This window comes from Alligator sinensis, unplaced genomic scaffold (assembly GCF_000455745.1).
Source record: "Alligator sinensis unplaced genomic scaffold, ASM45574v1 scaffold550_1, whole genome shotgun sequence".
Classification (NCBI taxonomy): domain Eukaryota; kingdom Metazoa; phylum Chordata; order Crocodylia; family Alligatoridae; genus Alligator; species Alligator sinensis.
In genome coordinates, this window is record NW_005841980.1 from 2859937 (window position 1) to 2882235 (window position 22299).

Sequence of the window (22299 nt, forward strand, 5' to 3'; positions counted from 1 at the left end):
TTAAGGCAGGAACTCTTCCTTGATAGCCAGCGGCGACGACGAGATCAGGCCGGTGGTGCTGCTACAGATGCCGGCGATGGGGCCCGGGGTGCCGACCGCCGGCGGGGGGGGCGTCGTGGTGCTGGCGGGCTGCGTTTGCTGCTGCATCTTCTTCTTGTTCACCTTCCTCTCCTTGGCTCGCCGGTTCTGGAACCAGATTTTCACCTGGGGAGACAAGAGAGCGATGGATAAGATGAGCAGCGGGTAGCGGGGAAAGGGGTTGGTGGAGCCCCGACGGGACACAAAAGTCACGGCAGGGCAGGATGGGGGTATGGGCAGATGGAGGGGGGCAGTGTGAAGGGTTGGTATTTGCATAAGGACCGTGGACCGGGTCAGCCCCTAGGTCCACCCTGCCCAGTCTCTGCGCCCCATAGTGAGCGGGGTCTGGGCAGGGTTTTTCCCCTGCTCCTCTCTCCCTTGCAGCTCTGCATTTAGGGTCTCAGAAACTGTGATTCAGTGGCCGTGCCCCTCGCTTCCCTGCTTAATAGCGACCAATAGCCTGAGTCCAACCCCTTTGGGAAACCCTCAGTTTCCCCCTACATCTGGTGGCAACAAGTGCCACCCTTTAATGACACACCGAGTGAAAAAGGACTTTCTCGTGTTTGTTTTAAACTTACGACCTGCTCGTTTCATGTTGTGACCCCTCCTTCGTGTCTGGTGAGAGTCAGTAAGACATCCCTAGTGACTTGGTCTTCACCATTAAACCCTTCTGTTGTCCCCGCTGGAGCGTCTCTTTTCTAAACTGAACAAGCCTGGCCTCAGGGCGGCTGCCTCCGCTCCCAACTTCCCACGCATCCTTCCCACCGAGCTCTCGCCCGCTCCCCACCTGGTGTCCCAGCTCTCACAGCATCACCCGAGGGCACGGCTCCAGAAAAAGGAGCCGGTCCATACGGGTCCCCCAAGGGCCTGACCACTGGGAGCAGCCAGGTTGAACATCCCAGGCACAGACCTCCACCGCCCCTCAGCTGTCTGCACTCTTCCCAGCCCACGTCAAGTCCAGCCTGGGCCGGAGGATCCCTTTGCCCCGGCACTGACCTGCCGTTCGGTGAGCCCCAAGGCAGCCGCCAGCTCTGCCTTGCGCCGGATGGTGATGTAGCGGCTGAAATGAAACTCCTTCTCCAGCTCCAAGCGCTGGTGGTCCGAGTACACCACGCGGTACTTGTCTTTCGTTCGGGTCTTGCCTAGTGGAGAGAGCAGGGAGAAGGATGCTGTTGGCTGGAGTGGGGGCATGGAGACAGAAGTGGGTGCAGAGAGGCTGGAGAGAGTCTGAGCAATGCTGCTGGCAGAGAGGCTGGTGCATAGGCCATGTGAGGGGGGGATGAGAGGCTCCTTGGGGGAGGAGGAGATGGTGGGTTTGCAATCTCGATCTTGGAAAGACGGGCATGGGGAAGAGGCAGGAGCTGTGTTCTTCCCTGGCACACAGACTAGGACCTGACCCATGGGCATGAGATCAAATCTCAGGGGAAAGTTCCTAACTCCCAAAGCAGGACAATGAGCAATGCTGCCTGGCCAAGTTGGGAAGTCCCCTTCACTGGAGGCTTCCAAGAGGGCTTTGGGATAACATGTCCTGCATCTCTGCAGGGGGCTGGGCTGGGGTCCCTCCAAGCCCCGTGGCAGGGGAGCATTGCTACGGACCCCAGCGTGCTGCTGGAGGAAATGCCAGCTACCCACGACACAAGGGGATATGCAGAGGCAGGGGAGCACGGGGCCACTGCCAGGCCCTGGGGACCAGAGGCCAGGCACGCTGGCACACCCCTTCACAAGCAAAGCTGAAGGGAAGCCGTCCAAGCCATTCCAGCAGGCCCAAGCCCCGCAGAGGCCGACCCGCTGGAAGCAGGGAGCCGGCTGGCGACAGGCGACTGAAGAAAGGAAGGAAGGAAGGTAGCAGTAGTCTGTGGAGGAAAGAGAGCAGTAACCAGCTCAAAACGCATGCGAGGCAGGAGAAATGTAATAGAGCGAGCACGTGACTGGGAGCCAGGAGACCACAGCGCTGGTCTAGTCTCTGCCACTGAACTGCTGACTGGCCTTAGTCAGGTTACTCGTCCCTCTCATCCTGCACTTTCCACCTTAAGCTTCTCTTCTCTGAATACAGACTCAAGACAGGGCTTGGCCTTCCTGCATGCTTGGTCACTGGTCGGTGCGATGGGGCCTGGACTTGGCTGAGTGTAGACCTGCTACTATGGTGCAAATAATAACAGAGAAGAGAGGAGACCCTGGATGTGGGAGGTAGCAGCCTTGCCTCCATGATTTTACCAAGCCAAAAACCCACAGGGCCAATTCTGTTTCCACATACCGACCCAGACTCCTGGAGATGCCCGGGCACAATGTGCCCGGGTATGACATGCAGCCATGTTTGCTGGCAGCTGCCCAGGGAGGAACATGGAGAAAGGGCTGAGCGTGGCAGGTGCTATAACAAGTGTGCACCGCTGCTGCTTGAAGAGGGCAGCATCGCTCGGGGGCAAAGGTTGGCATCCAAGCAGTGCCTGCCAGTGTGGGTTTGTGTAACAGAAACCAGGGTGCGTTTCTGCATGAGCAATTCCTCATCAACCTTTGACCACTTGGCCCCAGTGTTTAGTTAGGCAAAATGGAGGAAAAGAGGCTTGTTGAGCTGGTGGAAGATGGCGCCAGCGAGAGCTTTGCATTTCTCTTTGATCAGGAATTCACAGATTTTTTTTTGATCCAGTAAGGGCTTGCTTGGAAGTCTGTTCGGAGTCTTTGGTTTGGTTTTGATAGGATTCAGGAGGGGCCTTTAGAAGCAACCGGTGTGATCTGGTAGCGATATGGGAGCTGAAATGGGCACTGGGAATAATTTATGCCAGGTGACAATGGGTTTGCTATAAAGATGGCAGACAGACCGCACTGCAGTGGTATATGCAATACACCCGGTGTAGCCCAAATCATGATACGGAGCCAAGCAGAGACGAAGCTACAAGCACTAAAACCCTCCAATGGATCCCAAATTTTGCTGCTGACACCTGTCTTTAAGGCAGCTAATTCCACGATATCGTGAAATTTTCTCCCTAGTGGTCAGATAAAAGCAGGAGATGATATCCTGGTTTTGTGCACTAGTCGGTTCCTTATATCACACTTCAGTATATGTAAAATAAGGGTGAAAGTTCAAACAATAATGGAACGAGCTTGGTAGGAGATGCTGGGGGATTTTGCAAAGTATGACCCACGCAGCAAGGAAAATGGTAAGAAACGGAGGCATCATCCATCCATTGGTCTCATGTGCAAAGGTTTTTCAGGTCATTCTGGGGTCTGAAAAGCAGCGCCTGGGCTTTGCGAGATAAATAAATAGGTGTGAGCAATCCACATCTGTAGCCAACTGACTTCCAGCGGCTGCCTGACATTCAGCGCTACAGGACCCCGGGGGTCCCCGCGGACAAATGAGTCACACACAGCAGCGTCCCTCTGTACAGACAGACCTTTATGCAGAGAAAGGAAACGCCGTCCCTACATGCACACCAGACCTTAAGCGGGCCCCGCATTTAACTTCCTATGTCCTTGGGTGATTGCGCTTGGGTCTAGGCTTCCCCACGGTCATTTTAAAACCACTCAGAGGAAGGACTGCTCACTCCCACGTCAAGTTTGCTAATGATTTGCTGTCCCAGAGAGAAGACAGCAAACCCACTTGTGTCTAGCAACACTTAAAGCCTGTTCCAGGCTGACAGGAGCGAAAGGGGTGATGCTTTCATCTGTACAGTCAACACCCCTCGAACTGGGAATCACTCCTCTTGTTTTCCCAGAAAACAAAGGATAACAGGTGTACGTGACTGATTTTTCCTAAACTTGTGCCAAGGAGACTGGAGCAATGGAGGCACATCCAGAGGGCTCCATGGCTTTCAACTGAGATGCTGCTTATTTTCAAGAGTGCACAGAAAGACAGGATTTGACCCAGTATTACTCATCCTCCAGAGGCTCCCCTGGTCTTGAGACAGCATGGAGGAAAGGAGATGACCCAAAGCTAACACACAATGGGCCAAACCCTGTCCCAGTGACACCAGTGTCAATCCGGAATAAGAGAGGGAGGGTTTCTGTTAAAGCATCTGGCAGGCAAGCAACTTGCAGGGCATTAAAGCAGGCAGGGTCTTACCGCACAGGAGCTGACCAGTGCCCACTCCTACCTTGCAGCAAGGGCATGGTAATCCAAGGCAATTTAGCCCTGTTTTCACTCCGTTCAGCTCCTGCTTGCCCTCAGGGCAGCGCAGACAGGTGGGCATTTACCCTGCATCTGCTCACCCGCTTCAACATAATCGCTTGCCCACGCCCAGAGATGGATCCTCCTGCCTGGTGGTGGCTGGTGCCACTTCCTTTCAGAGGACATAGGCATGGAGGCGTAGGGGGGGACGACCCGGTGGCCCTCAATCCTCCACTTGCATGTTTGTGCAGCTGCCTCTGCAGCTGGCTGGGACCTTGCACGGGTGGGCCCTCATGTCCGGTCCTCCTGGCAAGGCTAAAAGCACTGCTATCGCTTCTCATCTTGGTCTGACCTCTCTGCACAGCTGAGGAGGGAGACACCTCGAGAGGGAAAAACATGGTGCCCCTTTCACGCCCTCCCTGAGTGGCATTAGCCCTACTGGGGGGTAGTGGGAGTCCAGCAGAGTGGGGTTTTGCCCTTCCTTTCCCATCTGGATTGAATGGGGACATTTTTTAATTGCTTACTTAATCTGGAGAGGGGAAAGAACGGGGCTGGGCCCATTGGGATGCATTGTAGACGTGAGTGTCACAGCTCCGATGCTGGCACGGGACCCCAGAGGGACAGGAGTGGCAGCGGGGGCTATGGGGTGCATGGCCCCATGGAGTGATTTATGATGGGGCGGGGAAAACAAGCGGGAAACTGAAGCCACAACAGGTGGTGGCCAAGGGTCCAGGCACCAAGCAGCTGCGTTTCTAATGAATAACCCAGCCCGGGCGATTAGCTTCCTGCTTTCAGTTTCCCACCAAGCTGAATGTGTGTGTGTGTGTGTGTAAGCACATGTAAATATGTGCATACGTCTGTGTGCATGTGTGACTGAGACTCGGTGCATGCATGAAGCAGCTGATCCTGCTGGGACTTGACCCAAGGACCCTCCTGACACAAAAGCAGCAGCCTTCCTATTCAAGGCAGAGCAGCATTTCCATTCCTATGTCATCTCCAGGGGCTTTTGTTGCCTCTTCCGAGACCTCTGGCTGAGGACACCATTGAAGTGCATGAGTGGGGCAAGCAGAGGTGGGTGCGTTTGCACGCGCCTGCAGTGTGTGTTTGTGCCCATGGGGAAGCGTGCTCATCCCCCATGGGCAGGTATGGCATGTCGATGGGAACACGGGTTTGCAGGATCACCTGTGTGAACGGGACAGGATTTGATTTCCGAGAGCACCTTCCATCCAAATAACAACAGCGGATCCCAAAGCAACTTGCAACGGCCAGTTAAGCCTCCCGACGCCTCTCTGAAGACGGCAGCCAGAAGCAAACCCCAGTCTCCTGACTCCCACTGCTGTGGTCACTACATCGCGCTTGATGGAAAAGAGCAAACACTTTGAAACCCATTTGTCTGGTTGCTACGTGTGAGCCCGTGCGAAGACAGAGCCTAAATACGGAGAGAGACGCAGGATGATGGGGAAGTCGGGCTAGAAGGGCCACCTAGCCCAGCCCCTTGCTCAAGGCAGGATCATCCCTGGCTAAAACATCCCAGCCAAGTGTCTGCCCAACCTGCAGGGATGGAGATTGCACAGCTTCTCTAGGAGCCTGCTCCCATGCTTGACACCAGCACCGACAGCATTAACCCCGCCACTCCTTATGTTACGGATGCGCCTTCGCAACCCCGTGCTCAAAGCAAGAAGATATTTTGAATAATAAATCTTGATTTCCCCCCTCTCCCACCCCGCATCCCTCCCCACAAGGTCTACCAAATCCATTCCTTCTGTCTGCAAAGTGACACGTCGAGTGTCCAGCACTGACGGGATTTTTGCCCAGGCTTTTCACAAACTCCAAGGTGGAGCCCGCCGGCTGCTTAAGGGCTATGCAACTACAGAAAAAAAATGACTGCTTGAAGCTGCAAGGTACGGAGCCTGAAACTGCTGCACCTGCCAAGCTCCAGGAAAAGGAGCGCACGTTACTGCGGGGTAAATGAGAAGCTAGGAGTGATGATCCGGGCATGTTTCCCTGGGCCTCTGCATGCCAACAGCAATCATGTCCAGGAGGACAACTCCCCAAGGCACAGTTTGTGGGGAAAGCAGCACAAATTGCTGTAAGGCGTCAAGTGATGAACCCTGTGGGTGCAGCAAGTGAGATGGGCCGTTTCCCCGTCCGGGTCCGGACACGTGTAAACATTTACTCATTCTTTCGGGACACGGGCAGATATGACGAGCTCCAAATGGACAGATTCGTTCCGAGTTTATCAGCTCTGCAGGGTCAAGCAAAGTGTTCAGAAGCACACAAGCAACCTTGACAGAGCTCCCGAGCCCAGGACTGACTCTTGCCGAACGGATAAGCACCGAGATTCCTGCGGAGCTAATAAAAGCTGTGCAAAAGCAAGACTTCACGTCCGCCGTCTCCGTCTCTGCCTCAGCCTGTGGCAACACCAACGTGGCTTCTCATCTTCCTTTTTTCTTTTTTCTTATCGCTCAATGATCACAGATATTTTCAAAGGAAACGTTTGACATCATGTTGATTGCAAAAAAATAAAAAGATGCCCGCGCTTTCAAAACAAAACTCTTTGAATACGGGTGTTGGCAAGAACCAGTGCTGGAAAGAGAAGAAAGTCAGCTAGGATTTAAAAAGAAAAATCTGAGAGTCCAGAGACAAGACAGTTTGGAGACCTGCATGGTCCATGAATTCTCACTGGAATTATTCATCTTCTACAAGTCTGTATTCGCCGCTTGTCTTTTTGGCTGCTGTTTGCCCGTGGGTGTTAATGAATTCCTTTTGTTTCAGATGTTTAAGTCCACCGGTCAGGCCGATGAAACATGGCCATGGCGGTCCGGGGACCCGTGACTCACTGCTGCACTCGGAGTAGCGCACAGTCAAAGCCAAGCGCTCACGACCAACCCGAAGACAGAAAATAATTCCTCCTATGTCCAGGAACGTGTGCCCATTTTGGGAATGGGTTGTAAACGATTCGCAAGCAAAACACTCAATTTTGCACCCAGCAGTAATTCACAATGAATGATTCGACCACCCTGAGTGCAAATGCAGAGTTACACACCTAGCCGTGCCCTCGTAACGTTCCTGTGTCTATGCAAAAGGAAAGGAACTAACTGGGTGCATCGACACATGCATTTACACTGGCTTAAATTTACTGCGCTGTAAGTTACTGCAGGAATAGGCCAGCGCCTACATGTGCAGGCGTTAAAGTGCAGTAATGCTGTGTGTGGTCTAACTTGTGACTAAAGTTAGTCCCAAGTCAGTCCACACATACAGTGTTACTGCGCAGTAAGGTGTCTACACGCACATTGCTGCGCAGTAACTAATTGGGTGTAAATTTGATGCCTGTATGATGCAGATATCAAGTTTACACTCAAGTCAGAGTAAGTCGCCATATTTACTGCGCAGTAGGGGTGTGCATGTGTAGATGTGTGCCCAGTAATTTCAGTTACTGTGCAGTAAATGCCCACGTGTAGATGCGCCCACTGTCTCATGCCCTAAGAAGTAGACCTTTGCTTCCAGCTCTTGGATACCACAGCAGTGAGTGTGGTATAAGAGCCAGAGAGAAAGTGCCTGGCACAACTTCAGCAGGTGCTTCGGGTGTCGAGCTCTTATCTCCCAACTGAAAGCAAGAGACTCCAATGAAGGTGATAATCCATCTCATTGCCCTCAGTCAAACTGAACTGAATCCAACTGCCGGCACCTGGGACAGGAAAGCAACTTGCTATGCCAAATCCTTGGGTCCCCGAAGGCTTCACCTCAAGACACTTTTGAACCACTTGGAGAAACTATAATTATAACAGGGGACACTGAGAGCCTTTATTTCCACCCACGGCGGAGTGTGTACTGCAGTGAGCAGCCCAGACGCCTCACCAGACATCTCCACGACCACTTTCCCGAGCGCTGTTCAGACTTGGGCATGTAGCAGATGAAGCCCTCGGCAATGGTGCTAAAACACCGGCCCTCTCTGTGCCCACCGGATCCAAGGGGATCTTCTGCTTGGAGACTGACCTAGCCATGAGCGCTGCATCCTGGCTATCTCGGGGGCTAAATTTTTCTCCATCTTGTCACAACACGGGCAGGCGAGCAGCCATAAGGAGCCCTTTGGGAGGGCAGCGGGCAGGATTTCAGGAAGGGCCAATGCCAGCATGGGGAGAGGGTATCGTTATCTTTGTTAATGAATAACCCTAATAGCGCTCACCTCAGCCACGATTAGATAAGGGAATAGCTTTAATGTCCTGTGCAAACCAAAGAAGGAGTCACTTCTGAGCCGCCATGCAGGGAGACACCCACACATGGCAATGGCACGGTAATGGCAGGGGTAGGTCCAGCTGCTGGCCTGCGCCCGTTCCCCACCTGCTGCGGTGCCTTCCCATAGACGAAGCTGCAGAGGCTCAGTCTGTGATAACCCTCCCCGGAGATAAGGCACTAGCTTCAACACACGGGGTGTCACGTTATACCGGATCTCCCAAAACCATGCACTTCTTGCCATCGCTCCCTGAACCCATCTCCCTCCAGCCCATGCAGAGCCTGTAGCCCCAAACAGGACAGGCTTTGTCACTACTTCCTTCCAAAGCAGGGGAAGGAAAAGAAAAAAGGAGCAGGGATTTCTGCCTCCTTTGTTGCATGCTCTGGACTAGAGCCTTTCCCAAGAGGTCAGCGAGGAAAGCAGGAAGTCACAAGTCACCGTCGGGGCTAAAGACTAGAATTTGGCCAAGGCAATGGGAGAACGCTACCACGCATGGCCACCGAAGTGTCTTCAAGCCTGTCTCTCCAACCTGACCCCAATTTTGTTGCAAGCAATGGGAAGCCCACAAGACTTGAAGGCTCACATTGGCACAGAGTGATTCAAGGCTTTGGGGCTGCATGCTAAGGCAAGGGCAGCTCGGGTGAGGTTCAGAGTAGGGTGATGTTGGCACCTGGACGTTTGGGGACATGTGTGGGCAACAGGACTGCAGCACAAACACATGCAGAGAGGACGGGAACCGCAGCGTTTTGCTGGGTCAGGGGGTCTGTCTCCCTGCAGACAAAGGTGTGGCCGCTGCCGTGTAGACATACCTGCGGTGGTAACGAGCTCATGCCCTAATACGAGGTTGCCCGCAGCTGCACGCAGCTCAGTTCAGGCTGCCAAACCTGCATGGGACTCTGGGTCAGCTGGCCAGCTGCTCTCTGAGCTCCAGGTTGCTTTGAGTTTGCATCTAGCAGGAGCTAATCCAGCTTGTTTCAGGACAGCACACAAGCTGCCGTCCCACCTCTGGACTGCTGTGCAGACACGCTCCTGGGAACAGTGGTGAAAAGAAAAGCAGATGGGATCAGGCAGCCTGCATTGTGTGCTCAGCGGCTGTGCCACACAGGAAAAGAGCCTACTACTGCTACCCTGCGAGAAGCCTGTGCCTCTGGTTCAGAAGGCTTAGGAGGGCATCCTTGCTGACAGCCCCAGGTGGGAGCCTTTAGACACGCAGCACTGGGAAGATCACATTATGGGACTGGCAATTATTAAACCAACATTGTTAACAGCAGAAATGCCAAAGAGGTGGCGAGCCCGGTGCGCTCCCGCCTTCTCAGTGTGATTAGCCCCGATGTCCCTGCCAGCTGGCAAGTGTCAGAGCTGTGCGGCTCATCCCGTCCCACAGCACCCAAGCAGCAAGAGGCTGCCAAATGGCAGCAAAGATGCGATGCACAACTGCAGATCACGGCACGCGCTGTCAGGAAAGGCAAGCAGAGGTGACATGCCCGCACGCTGGGGCAACGAGACTCAACGCATCCTTACCGTGGGTCCTAAGGAGGAGCTCAGTCACCTTGACCCTGCAGGGTCTCAGTCCTCTTTGCACCCCGGGGGTCTGTTGTATGAACCCGTGCTTCTAACAACTCCTCCTGGCCTCTGGATCCAGAATCAGCTTAAACCAGCTGCATCCGCCATGCTTACCCCACACCTTTGGTCAAGTCCTGTGAGGTTGTCTCACCTGGAAGATCCCCAGCCCCTTACGACGTAAGCCAGCGCAGCTCCCAACAGGCCCCTCTGAACTGGAGAGGAGGGAGCTCAAATTCTTAGGTGTGCATCTTAGGATGCAACATCTTAGGATGCAACTATTAGGGTGCAACATCTTAGGATGCAACTATTTCCAAGAACCAGCAGCACCTCCCTGAGGGTGGGGGGGTGCCAATAATGAGCTTGTTTCCATCAGCTTCTGTAAAGTAGCGCAGGCAAGGATGACTTTATCATTCAGACGGCAGAGGACTGAGCAGCACAAGGAGCTAGCAGTGAAACAGAGCCTTTTGCCCCCAAACTGATGGTTCAAATCTGACTCAGGTCACTAGCAATCAAAAGCTGTTCCCTATCCTTACCTGAAATAAGTTGCAAGGCTGGGCCCTGTCTCCATGAACAAGCGTTCACAGCACAGACAGAAAATCCCCATTGCAATGGTTTCCTGGTCCACTCTGTCTGCAAAGGGGCAGGGAACCCAGGGTCTCCTTCACAGTACGACCTTGAACTTCCCCAGAGCTTTCCATCAAAGGGATCCACACACGTTGCTCACATCCATTATTTTGTTAATGAGACAGCATTGGGAAGATGCTGTCCTCTTACCCCTGGGTGGGCGATGAGTGGGGTGCCCTGGCTAAGAAAGTACACCCATCCTGCAGGCAGGCAATGGCAGGCAGGTCGCTATTTCATCCACTTTTTCTTAAATAAAAGAGAGGTTGGTGTATCTGTCAGGCCGTGCCCTGCTATAGCCCCTGCTTTTCCTACCACCGTGCTCCCCGGCACACCCTCCCTCGTACTTCAGAGCCCTCAGCTGGTAGCTTACTAGGCACCTGGCTTGTATGAAATAAAAGGGATTATAACATCCAAGGTTTATTCATTGTCCTTTATCGCATACACCATGCCCTGGTTACAGTGCCCCTCTGCTACCTCCACCGGATCCCTACGTGTAGGAACAAATGGACGCTGATTCTTAGCTCATTATCCGGACTAGTGAATATAACCCCTCTGTCCCTTAGTGAGTTAGTGGCTTTGTTTTCCTCCCTCCTACCCACCTTGCCTCTCCCAGCAGCACCCCCTGCTTCTTCATGCCCCTTCTCCACCCTTTGTACTCCCATGTCTCCTTCTATTGAGAAGCTCTCCTTCCTGCACTCGCTTCACAGCGTCCAACCAAGTAAACCTGCTGCTTATGAAAGCTGCTGCTATGCAGCCCTGATATAATGAGTCTATTCGGTGCAAATCTACCCTGCCTTCTGATTGTGTTAAATAACCCTGCTGCGTAGGGGCGAGAGGGCTGAATGTATTGTGGACACAGGGTCCTTAGGGGGGATGCTAACCTGGCTACGAACCAACCTGGCTTTTGCAAGCCCTCTCTGCCATCTGAATGAATCGGACTCCTTGTTCATTCCCTCTTGGACTCTCCCTGCAAGAAAGACAGCCGCAAAAACCAAGATGGTCGAGGAAACACTGAGGGCTGTGCCCTGTCTCTTTGAAAGGAAAGAGGAGGATGTGAGTGTGGATGCAGGAACGCTTAGAAAGCCCCTGCTGCAGGCTGCACCAGTTTCCAGAGTGGCCCAAGCCGGGTCTCAGACCCAGAAACCTGCAGGTTGGTGCCCCAGCACCAAGGGCGACTCAGGGCATGAGGAAGAAGCCAGGGCTCAGGGGTGGAGAGCCTGCTTTCTCTGCCTCCACACCTTTCCATGGGATGACTTTAACCCAACCAAAGCAAGGCTTTCTCCACGCAAGCCACAGGGTGGAAGAGACTGAAGAATGGCCATGAGATTTTGGTCCCCCCATCTGTCCTTAACACCCCTCTCCGGCACACACACACATCCCTATTTGAGAACGGTGCCCTCTTAATGTCAGGATGACGGCATTGCTGCAGCCTGGCCTCGGCCACGTGTCCAAGGGCAGGCGGTGTGTGCCCCACCCTTCACCAACAGGCAGAGCCCTTTGCTCACCGGGTGGTTTTTTCCTGGCACACGGTTGCACCAGGCTCGCTTGGGGAGCGGCTACCCCGGGGGTTTGTTGAGGCAGCAAACAGAGCGGCTTGGTCACGCGTGCCGGTTTCAAAGGAGGGGCCAATGCAACCGGGGCCCGTGGATCCCGGCTGCCCGCACCCGGCGCCACTCTGGATCCTGTCCCCTGTCTGAGCCGGAGCAGTGCCAGTAGTAAGCCGGTCTCGTGGGAAGCACTTGCAGACAGTCCCTGGAAAGTTTAACCCATGTTTCCAACATTTGGGGCTATTTTATTGCACCCTCCAAGCCGCAGTTGCATGCCAGAGAGAGCCTAATTTTCCTCCTGCTTGGCGCAGACCTAGATCAGACCTGACTCCACTCACATTATTCCTCAATGAGTTTACCCATGGAGCGACTCCTGGGTAACAGTGGGGTGGGTAGGATGGGGTCCTCTTATCATCCATTAAATCGCAATGCTAACAGAGCGCTGGGCGGGCGGCCTTGACGGTCCCTCTGCAGGAACTTCTGCCATTGGCGTGAGGTTTAAGGGTCCCTGCGCTAATCCTGTGGTCTAACCTGGCTGAGCTGGTCACGTAGGTGCCTTTAATGTTCAAGGAAAGCCCTTTTTTTGTTTTTTTGTTCAAGGAAAGTCAACTCGAAGAAAAGACAGGAGAGAAGCCCCAAATGAGGCCAGCAGCAGGTTATGGGTTAATCATTTAAACGGGGGGTTGGGTGATCTATGCGCACGTATGTGCGTGTGCGCTGCATGAGTTGATTTAACCGTGTTAAGGACTTTGACATCATATGTTGCCTACCTGCCTGGGAGACCTATATTGACTTCTTCACACGTACAATCATAAGAAATAAAAAAAATTTAAAATCCACCACTGAGAGCGTCTGCAACACTGTCTCTTCTACAAGAAGCCTATATTTGCAGAGCAAAGCCCCCTTGATAATAAGGAATTCTCCTTTTTCCTCAAGGTTTCAAGACTAAGCCCTGGACCAGGCCCATGGTTTGGGAAAAGTTTCGGCAATAACTGCTGCAATTCGTGACATTTGGATTTGATCGTGCTTGCGGCCTGGCTTTCTACCAGCATTCATGTACTCAGGCTTCCCTCCCGCAAACCCCTGAGAAAAGCGGGTTCTTAGCCTCGAATATTCCTCCACAAACGGGAGTGGAAATGGGCTGGGGATACTCGAAACCACGCCAGGCTGGTTAGTGATGCAACCGAAATGGAGACAACCTGCATAAATCCCGGGATTTATGCAGCTGAGCAGCGCCGGCTGCATTTCAGCATCTGACTAGCAAGCGAGCGCTCTAGAGGCAGGATTCACAAGGACGCCTGCCCATTGCCGACGATGAGCAACAAGCACGTGCGAGACCCCGCGCTCTGCCTGCGCAGGTTTTGCGGACAGGAAAAGCAGGGCCGTCCGACAAGGACGTGACTTCTCGGGAATTATTTCTGTTCCGTTTCCAGCTTGCTCGAACGCCGCGCGGCTCTCCAGCCACCCTGCCCCTCGAGCCCTGCAAAGCGCTCGCACGGGAGGGAGATCTCGGCGTCGTTTTCCTGCCCGGATATCGTTTGATGCTTCGGGCCGGGGGAAATCACGTAAAGAGTTAGCAGCAAACCATTGGGATGCTAAGCCCATTGAACGATTCGGGAGGAGAGAGCTCGTTATCATTAGTCGCTTTGGACTTTGGATCAGGCATCTGCAGAAACCCCCTCCACTCATACGGTGCCTGAAGTTGCCACAGCACAAGCCTTACTTAGCACAGCTCTTCCCCAGCAGCTTGCAGACTGCGACTGTTTATTCAAGGCAAGACAGAGCGGGAGGCTTCATTTGTAGCCCTCTGAAGTATTATGATTTATGGCACCCATAATGAAACTAGTGATATTTATAGCGAAAACGCTCTCCTTTTAATTTCCTATTCCCCTTCCAGCCAGTTAGGTAGTTAATCTAGCCCAACTGATTAATGTCCAGTTTATTGATTTCAATAAAACAATTCAGTTAAGAATTTCGCCCTTATCTGTGTCGAGCCTGCCTCCAGGCCGGTTAATTCTTGGCTTCATAAAGGAGGTTTCTAATGCGCTTGCAGCCTTGAAAAAACAGACCGTAGCAGGGAAGCCCTGAGGATTTAAGTCCATTTGGAGGAAAAGAGCCAGCTCTGCAAACCCTCCACGCACACGCACGAATCCCACCAAAGAACCGGCGGTGAGACAGGAACCAGCGAGCTCCAGGCCCCGTTGACTGAGCTAAGACTTCACACCATAATTTCCCAGCGTACGGCTCTGCAGGGACTAATCTTGCTGTCCTCACTTGGGCAAAACCCCCACTGAAGCCAGTTTCATACGTGGCGGCCTCGTCCAGGACGGAGGACACAAAGCCAGTTTCTGAGTGCATTGGGCAAATGTCCCTTTGGCTTCGCTGGGGATCGTCTCAAAGGGAGCTGGCTTCACTGGGAGGCTGGCCTGAGGAAGGACTGTCAAAGCAGGACCCAACCACACATCAAGCAGACGTCCCGCTGCTTCTGTATCTTGCCCGTTTTTAAAGCGGTCACAGCAGCTGGTCAGGAGTATTTCCTGATTCGCATTCAAGGAGACAATGGTTGATTTATTTGGCCCTTTGTGTGCGTTTAATCTAAGAGATATGAACTCAAGCAACTAATGATATTTTTTACCATTCAATCAATCCAGCCCTCACTCAGCTCAAGCGGAGGCACTTTCAAGCCCCTGTTTTATCTTCATTCCAGCCCTTGGGGTAAAACTCTGAGGCAAGTTTGCCCAGAGAAGATGTCTGTCGATTCCTTTTCTCCTTTATCGAGTGCTTTGAGCTTCCCTCCCCTCGAAGGACTGAGCAAAAGATCCCAAACCTAATGATCCCAAACCTGGAAGCGGGGAGCTGGCTCCAGTTTGGAGAAGGCCAGTCTCAGTGGGAACGTATCAGAACAGGAATCAAGTCCTGCCCCCGTCGCACGGGCTCTGGGGTCAGTGGCCCGGATGGCAATGCTCTGCTGCGTTCATCATCCATCGAAGCTTTTGCTTCGCAGCTTGCTGCGGGGAGACATCTCTGCCCTGCAGAAATTAGCCAAGTAACAAGCTGCGAGAGCAGAGCCTCACCCACCGTGAACAACGTGCAGACCCTGCTCTAGTCAAGGAATAAAATGCCTTGCAAATTAAGTTATAAGGTCTGCCCAAGCCTTGTGGCCCATCAAGCTAGCATGGCTAAGGCCTGCCAGCTTCTCTAACCAACAGCTGGGAAAGGGAATAATGTGGCTTGTACCGTGTCCTTGCCTTGGACACCCCAGCTTTGATGGTCAGGTACCTCTGAACACCAGGGTCGATGAAGGTAGCCTTTGGCGTGAGCCTATAGCAACCTCTGAACTCATGCCTCCGCATACATCGTGAGACACTGTAACCACATCCCTAACAGCCTCCACATCCCTAATTATGTTTGCAGTTAATTAAATTAGAGCTCTTACTGTGTGATCATCTAATTGCGATTGCTATGATTGCATTTCGCGCAGAACCTTTCATGGCAGAGGCTTCCCGAGTCCCGTTCCCAGAGCGCCGCTGAAAAGGCAGGAAGGCACCGATCAGCCTGTGCGCTATGCAGCACGATGAGGGGAAGGGGCAGATGAAATGCCATCGGCTCGTCAGGGCACTGGGGAAGGTGGGTCACATCCTGAGCTTCAGTCTCACCCACCTCCACAGCCACTATCACGGCTGCCCCCGCCATGCTGCAAGGGGGCTTGGCCCCCATGCACAGGTTTTGTGCCAAGATCCCTAGGTCAGTGCAGGTACGACTAGTGCTACCGGAGCAAACTCTGGGGTGAATGCAGAAGTGGCTTAAAATGGTGGGACGTCTCCTATTTCCGGTATAAGCGCCTATGCCCTAGTGTCATGGCCGTGCCCACTTTAGAAGGGTTGTGCAACATTAGCTTTCCTGGTACAGCTAATGTGGTGCAAGGTTTGGGTATAGATAGCAGCCAAGGGGCATGGCACCAGATCCTCACTGCACCCGGGAACATGCAGGCACCTCTGCCCACCCCCACGTGCAGCAGAGGATGCATTCAGGAGATGCTCCTGTCCCCTGGTCTCAGGCCGCACTCTCCCCCATCACACTGTAGACTGCCTGGGACACTCAGCAACGTCTTCACAGGGGAAGTTCAAAGCTTTGGGAAACTGTATAAAGCAACTAAGCAGCTCTTCAATCACAGTGAGAGCCTGAGCACATCTCAGTCCGACCTCTCTGTTACTGAGGTTCTCATCCGTCCCCGTGGAGAGGGGAGTGGAAAGGCTTGCCAGCTCGGGAGGATCCCATTGTAGCAGTGATGCATTTGGTAAAACCCCCAGAATGATGCATCTAGTAAAACCCCTGCATCCAAGTGTCTCTTGCCCATGAATTCACCTGGATTTTCAACCAGAGTCATGTGACTGGAGTCACTGGGGATTTGTGTGCTGATCAGAAGAACAACCTGGTATCAATCTGCTTTTCCAAAACGCCGAGAGTCCCACAGCTATTCAGGGGGACAGCGACTGAGACTGGGCTTGCTGGAAAATAGGCTTGTGCGACTGCTACTCAAAGAAACACCTGAATCCAGATCTGCCTTTTCCAGGTTATTGTTTTCGGTCCTGTGCAGCATAACCAAAATCACTCTCACATTGTGGGGTGCCGCCCAGACGCCCTATATTAAAGCTGAAATAACATTTTTGTCTAAAAAGCCAATGTTTCCCAGTGCTCCAATTTTCTGATGTACATTTTTATCTTTCTCTGCCTGCAATGATTTGTCTGGCACTTCATGCAGAAAGAGACAGCCGCACCCCTTTGGCTGCATCCCCACGACTTGACTAGAAACCAACTTTAAAAAGCCTTTGCAGAGGAAACAGGCTGCTAACATGTGCGTGTGCTGCCAGAGGCGGCCGTGCTGGCGCGGTTTCACAATACGAGCGGGGAACGGCGTGTGCTTGAGTGTGGGAGAGTCTTAACATTCAACTGTGCAAACTGTCCTCAAGCAGGGAACTCTTCTCCCAACTCGCCCTGCTCCCGCTGCAATCAGTGCCTGGACGTCTATGGACTCAGGACAACTTCCCGGCAGAGAGTTTTGGCCCCGCGCTTGCCGCTTTTACCCCATCCAGTAATACTGTGCTCCGTGAGAGGTCCCATCAGGACAAGGAGTTTGGAAGCTGTAATGCTTCCAAGCAGAGTAACTCCTAAAGGACAAAGCAGGGTGGACCGCACAGAGCAAAGGTGGCAGCAGGAGATAGCCCGGGGAATCAAGGAGAGCTTAAGGGGCTGAACAGGGCGGATGGAGTCGGTCCCATATGAGTAAAGATAGCTAATTAAAGGTGTGTCTGCACAGGGAAATTTCCGGGCAGGTTTGCAGGACCGGGTCCTTGGTTCTGCTCCCGTGTAAATCTAAAGGGAGCATCGTCTGCTCCCCTGCACAACTGCAGGAGTCTCCTTTGAGTCCGACAGCGGCTGGATCTTTGGCCGTGAGGTTCCTCGTGCCTTGGAAATAGGGATATTTTTCCATAGCCACCTCCCAGCCCTGCAGAGAAACAGGCCGGGCTGCATGATGCGGCCAAATCCTGTTCCCCTGCCTTGGGGAGCTGCCCATCTCAGTGCCTGTTAATACCAGCAGGATGTGACCATCCCGCGGGAAGGTACCTTCACACCCGCAAGGAATAGGAGAGGGAGAAGAGAAGGATAAACCTCCACCCAGCCTGCCCCTGCCTGGCCTGTCCGTGCCCCGAGCCATGAGCCATGCGCCCCTTTCCAGCCAGGATGTCCCAGCAATGCCACAGCTGTCCTTGCAGTCCCCTTGGATGATGTTAGCGGGGCCAGGAGAGGCAGGCGCTGGCTGTGCCAGTGCCCACCAGGGTCAAGGTGAGCGTGGAGTGTCCTGGGCAGGGGCTGGAGATGGGGCAAGGCAGCAGAGCTGGGTATAGCACCCAGGGGCAGCAGTGACCCGGGCAGTGCCCGGCCGTGTGAACCACATCAAAAGGGCTGTGCCCCTGGGACAATGGGCGAGGACAATGAGCTCGGGATCTCCATGACAAAGCAAAGCGCTTGCCGATTTGGGCTGGCCCGGAGGGGGGCACTACCTGGGAGGCCTCCCTGCCTTTGAACTGGCCGCTTGCCCTGCAGAGATATTTCCACTTTCCCACCCCCCCGCAGAGGTCAGGAGTTCAGCTGGGGCCAGGACCCCGCAGGACCAGGCTGGAGCTTCCCCCAGTCCAGGGCCACCCCCCCAGCCCTGCACACCCGCCTTCCCCACCTCCCCTTCTGCGCGTGCATCTCCGCCCCTGCGCGCCCATCGCTGTCCAGCCTGGCAGACACCTGCCACGGGCAGCCCAGCCTCAGCGCTGCAGGATGCTCCAGCCGGGACAGCGCCTGGCTCTGTTGGCAAGGAGGGGTCGCCCTTCCCAAGTGCCTCAAAGCCCCCAAAGAGTCCAAGGGGGTGCGAGACCCCTGTCCTGGGCGCCCCACCCCAGCCTTGACCCTGGACCCAGCTCCTGCCTCTCCTGGCCCTGCTGACCTCTTCCAAAGGGTGCTGCAACGACAGCACCAGGGAGATCTGGGCTGGAAAGGCACCCAGGCTGGTAAAGCCCAGGGCGCTGAGTGGCCTCTGCAAACACCTGTGAGTGCCAGCCAAGAAAAACTCAGCCTAGCCCAGCCCCTCCGGCCCTGGGTGCCCAGCAGGCAAGGAGTGGGGGGCTGGGGGTGCCTTACCGCCACTGCTGCCACTGGGGGTGCTGCGCCTCATCCACTCGAAGGGCGTGCGCCTCTGCGCGCCGGGGGACAGCTGCGGCATGGGCGGCGGGAGGAGTCCGGAGCCGGGAGGCTGCAGGGGGTTGAAATCCGGGGGGCCGAAGCCCAGCTGCGCCGGGCTGGCAGCCGAGGGCCCGTACGAATGCCAGTCGTCCTTGCTGGGTGCATAGGGAGAGCCCCAGGCGCCCGCGGGCTGGCTGTGCTGGGGGTCTCCGGGGATCCCCGGCACATGGTGGTAGCTGGCGAAGTCCGGGTACTGGGGGGGCGCGGGCGCGTAGCTCTGCGGGCTCAGGCTCAGGCTGGGTGGCCGAGCAGGGCTGGGGTACATGGCAGAGTCCTTATCCAAGAGGTAGCCCACATACATGGTCCCCCGTGGGCGCTGCGCGCATGCTGCGCCCTTCCCTGCACGCTGCTCCGCTGCTGCCTGCCTGCCTGCCTGCTGCGCCTCTCACCTGAGCTGCTCCTCGCCCTTTGCTAGAGGCACCTCCCTGGGGGGAAAAGGCTTTTTATTGGGCCAAGCGCTGGGAGCATTTGCATGGTGAGATAGGCTCGCACTTCAAAGGGCAGGAGCCGGGCTGGGGAGCCTCCACGGCTACCCATGGCCTGGCCAGAAGGAAGCCAGAAGCCGTGGGGGGGGAGGCAAAGGCAAGGCCCAGGCTGGGCAGGGGCAGCCCCAGGCTTTGGTCACCTCCATGGAGCCCTGATCTCAGACCCCTGGGAGTGGCTGGGAGCCAAGCCTCGGTAGGAGCATCTCCAGTCTCTTCCCATGCAAGCACCAGCCCTGGCCTCAGGGCTCAGCAGCCATAAGAAAGGAATTGGAAACCACCCGGAAAGTGGAAACCTAACACAAGGAAGTTCATTTTAGCCGGTGTGGCGTGGCGTTGCAGCGTGGAACTCCTTGCCACAGGATGTGGGGGAAGCTGAGAGTCCAGCCACGTTCCCAAAGGGCTTGGAGGAAAGGGGCATCGGGCGCTATCGAGCACAGGAGTGAGGGAGTCAGAACTTCCTAGCCTCTAAATGCTGGAGGCTGCGAGGGAGAGAGGAGCAGGGGGGGAACCTGCTCAGAGCCCGCTCACCCTGCCGGCCAGCCTCCGCTCCCTGCTGCCGTGTGGCGGAGGAGACTGGGCAAGACGCACCCAGGCTCTGACCCCATAAATGGCGATCCTTATGTCCTTATGACCTAGCTCCCTCCCTCCGGACCCGGCTTGGACCCCCTGCCTCCGGGAACCCACAGCTCCCCCTGAAGTGGCTGGGCTGGGACACAGGGATTGTGTCGGGGAAGGGCAGGAAGACTGGGGCAGCGCGGGGCATCTTGCCCCAAAAATAGCAGAGGTTTTTGCACATGGGATCCTGTGTTTGGACACTTTGGCCTGACAGCCTGATCCTGCGTGATCTATAACACGCCGACTTGGAGGCTGGATTCACTCCCCCTCGGGCACGCCGGGGCCGAACCAAGCTCAGCAAGGGCCAGGCGTGCACCAGGGCCAAATGAACAAGATGCCGGCGGGGGGAGCAGGAAGGTCTAGCGCAGTGCAGCCGGCGCCTGGGCTGGGAATGGACCGGCAGGTGGACAGTCAGATTGGGGACTCTCAGTCGCAGGCACGTCATCCCAGCCCAGGGAGGGCCTTGCAATTTCTCCCCCAAGCTCAGCACCGCTAGGAGCTGGGTCAGGCTGGGAACAAGGGGTCTCCCAGGCTTTGGTGTCTCCCAAAAGGATCCTGCAGTCCTGGGGTCACTGCTGGCCTGGCCCCTCCTCCCAGCTGCCCAAAGCTTGTGCCCGTGGCTCTTATAGCCCCCTGCCCCCAGCTCAGACCTCACTCTGTCCCTGGTCCAAATCCTCCAGTCCCAGCAAGCTCCTGCTTCTGCCTCACTGAGCCCCTGGTGCGGAGGGGAGTGGAGCCCCGGGTGCATGGGGGAGGTTTTCTTGCAGGTTTCTCTCTCCAAAAAAAACTTCCTGAAGACCTGAGAGCGACTTTTCCAGGTGGGGAGACCCCCTCTGAGCCATGAGGGGAAGGCAATGCACAAGGCTGCCCCTGCCCCAAGCTGGAGAGCCCCTTTGCCTGGTAAATGCAGGCACCTAGAGACCTTGCTGAGCCTCTGACCTGACCTCCTGGATAGCACCGGCCAGAAAAGCCTGAAGCCAGGCGGTTCCCAGTCCCTATGGCTAAAACCAGACAACCGGCTGGATGCAAGATAATGCATCGTCTCGATCTACGACTCGCAGCAGAAGTGGTGCAAGGCAGTGGGCTCCACGCTAGGCTGAACCGGCAATGAACCTGCATTTGCCGCGATGGCTTTGAGGCAGGACGTTCACTGGGGCATTCACAGGGACCTCATGGGGGGCACGGGGCCTGTCAGTCTGGAAGGTCTGGAGATAAGACGTGCCCATGCGACGTAAGCCCAGAGCTTGCAGCCGGTGCAGCCCAGAGCTCCTGCTGAGCTGGGACTGGGTCTCGAGCTGGGGTCCAGCCCTGGTGCAATGCAGCGGGCCGTGCTAAGCTGTCCTAAGTGATCACCAAGCCCGGTGTTTCTGCACTATTAAAAGCTTGATGATATGGGGCTGTCGTAGCCCACAAGAGACTCCCAGGATTGACAACTGGTCTGAGAAGGGAGTGAACCACCAAGCTGGTGCATGGATCTCCAGTCCTGGTTTAAAGACTGAAGCAAGAGAGTGGTTATTTCATAACCCGCAGCCCGGGGTGCACTGGGCGCAGTCGTGACAGCAGCACTGGGTGAAGTGAGCACCACCCTCCCGGCAGCGGCAGGACACTTGGAGTCTCTCTTGGGATAGTCACCCCTTCAGCCATGGTCCCAGCAAGGGCACGCCAGTGCCTCCGCCTGTCCTTCACGTACACCGTGTTCTCGTCACCGGGTCTTAAGCCAGGTCCCGCGTCTGTTTGTGAAGGGCTCTGGGGCTCCCGGGGATGCTGTCAAAGTGCAACCACTTATTTGCTCAAGGTGGGATTTCCAAAGGCGCAGCACTGCCGGGGAACAGAGCTAGGACAGCGCTTCTGAAACCCTCGCCCGCACCCCCAGCGCGATAACCCAGCCTGCCCGGACCAGAGCAGCAGGCCACAAGCCTGGGTGCGTGGGCACGTCCAGATCCGTGCTGCCGGCTGGGCTCGCTCGGAGGCCCCTTGCTGGCAGTTCCCTATGTCCCATCCTGTTCTGCTTCGATTTCTCTCGGCCCCAATTCAGCCCGAGCTTGGGCACAAATATGCACGTGGGTAAAAAGTCTGCTAGAAACCCATTTCATCAGCTCCTCTGAATGAGAAGGCATGGAGATTTGAATGGATTTGAAACACTCGGCTGGCAAAGCAGGGACGCCCGGTCCCACCCTGCCGCAGCCGGGGCTCCTTGGCTTGGAGGAAGTGGGGCAGTCTTGTCCTTCGGGAGTGTGGGGCAGGGATCAGCCACAGGCA

At 55.2% G+C, this 22299-nt stretch overlaps 1 protein-coding gene across 1 annotated transcript; it reads right to left on the reverse strand.

The window, feature by feature from the left end:
• CDX1 (caudal type homeobox 1) lies at positions 1-19241 on the reverse strand. Its single transcript, XM_025200937.1, has 4 exons — positions 18839-19241; positions 16108-16113; positions 1075-1220; positions 1-204 (listed from the first exon to the last, which is right to left on the reverse strand). The coding sequence occupies exons 1-4, from the start codon at positions 19239-19241 to the stop codon at positions 1-3; spliced, it is 759 nt and encodes a 252-aa protein (XP_025056722.1).
• Positions 19242-22299: the final 3058 nt, after the last annotated feature.

Excerpts from the sequence above, each read along its gene's own strand:
- CDX1 (XM_025200937.1), bottom strand. The coding sequence starts at position 19,241 with ATGTATGTGGGCTACCTCTTGGATAAGGACTCTGCCATGTACCCCAGC. Across the intron at positions 205-1,074 it reads TGGGGCTCACCGAACGGCAG|GTGAAAATCTGGTTCCAGAA; the intron begins GTCAGTGCCGGG and ends TTGTCTCCCCAG.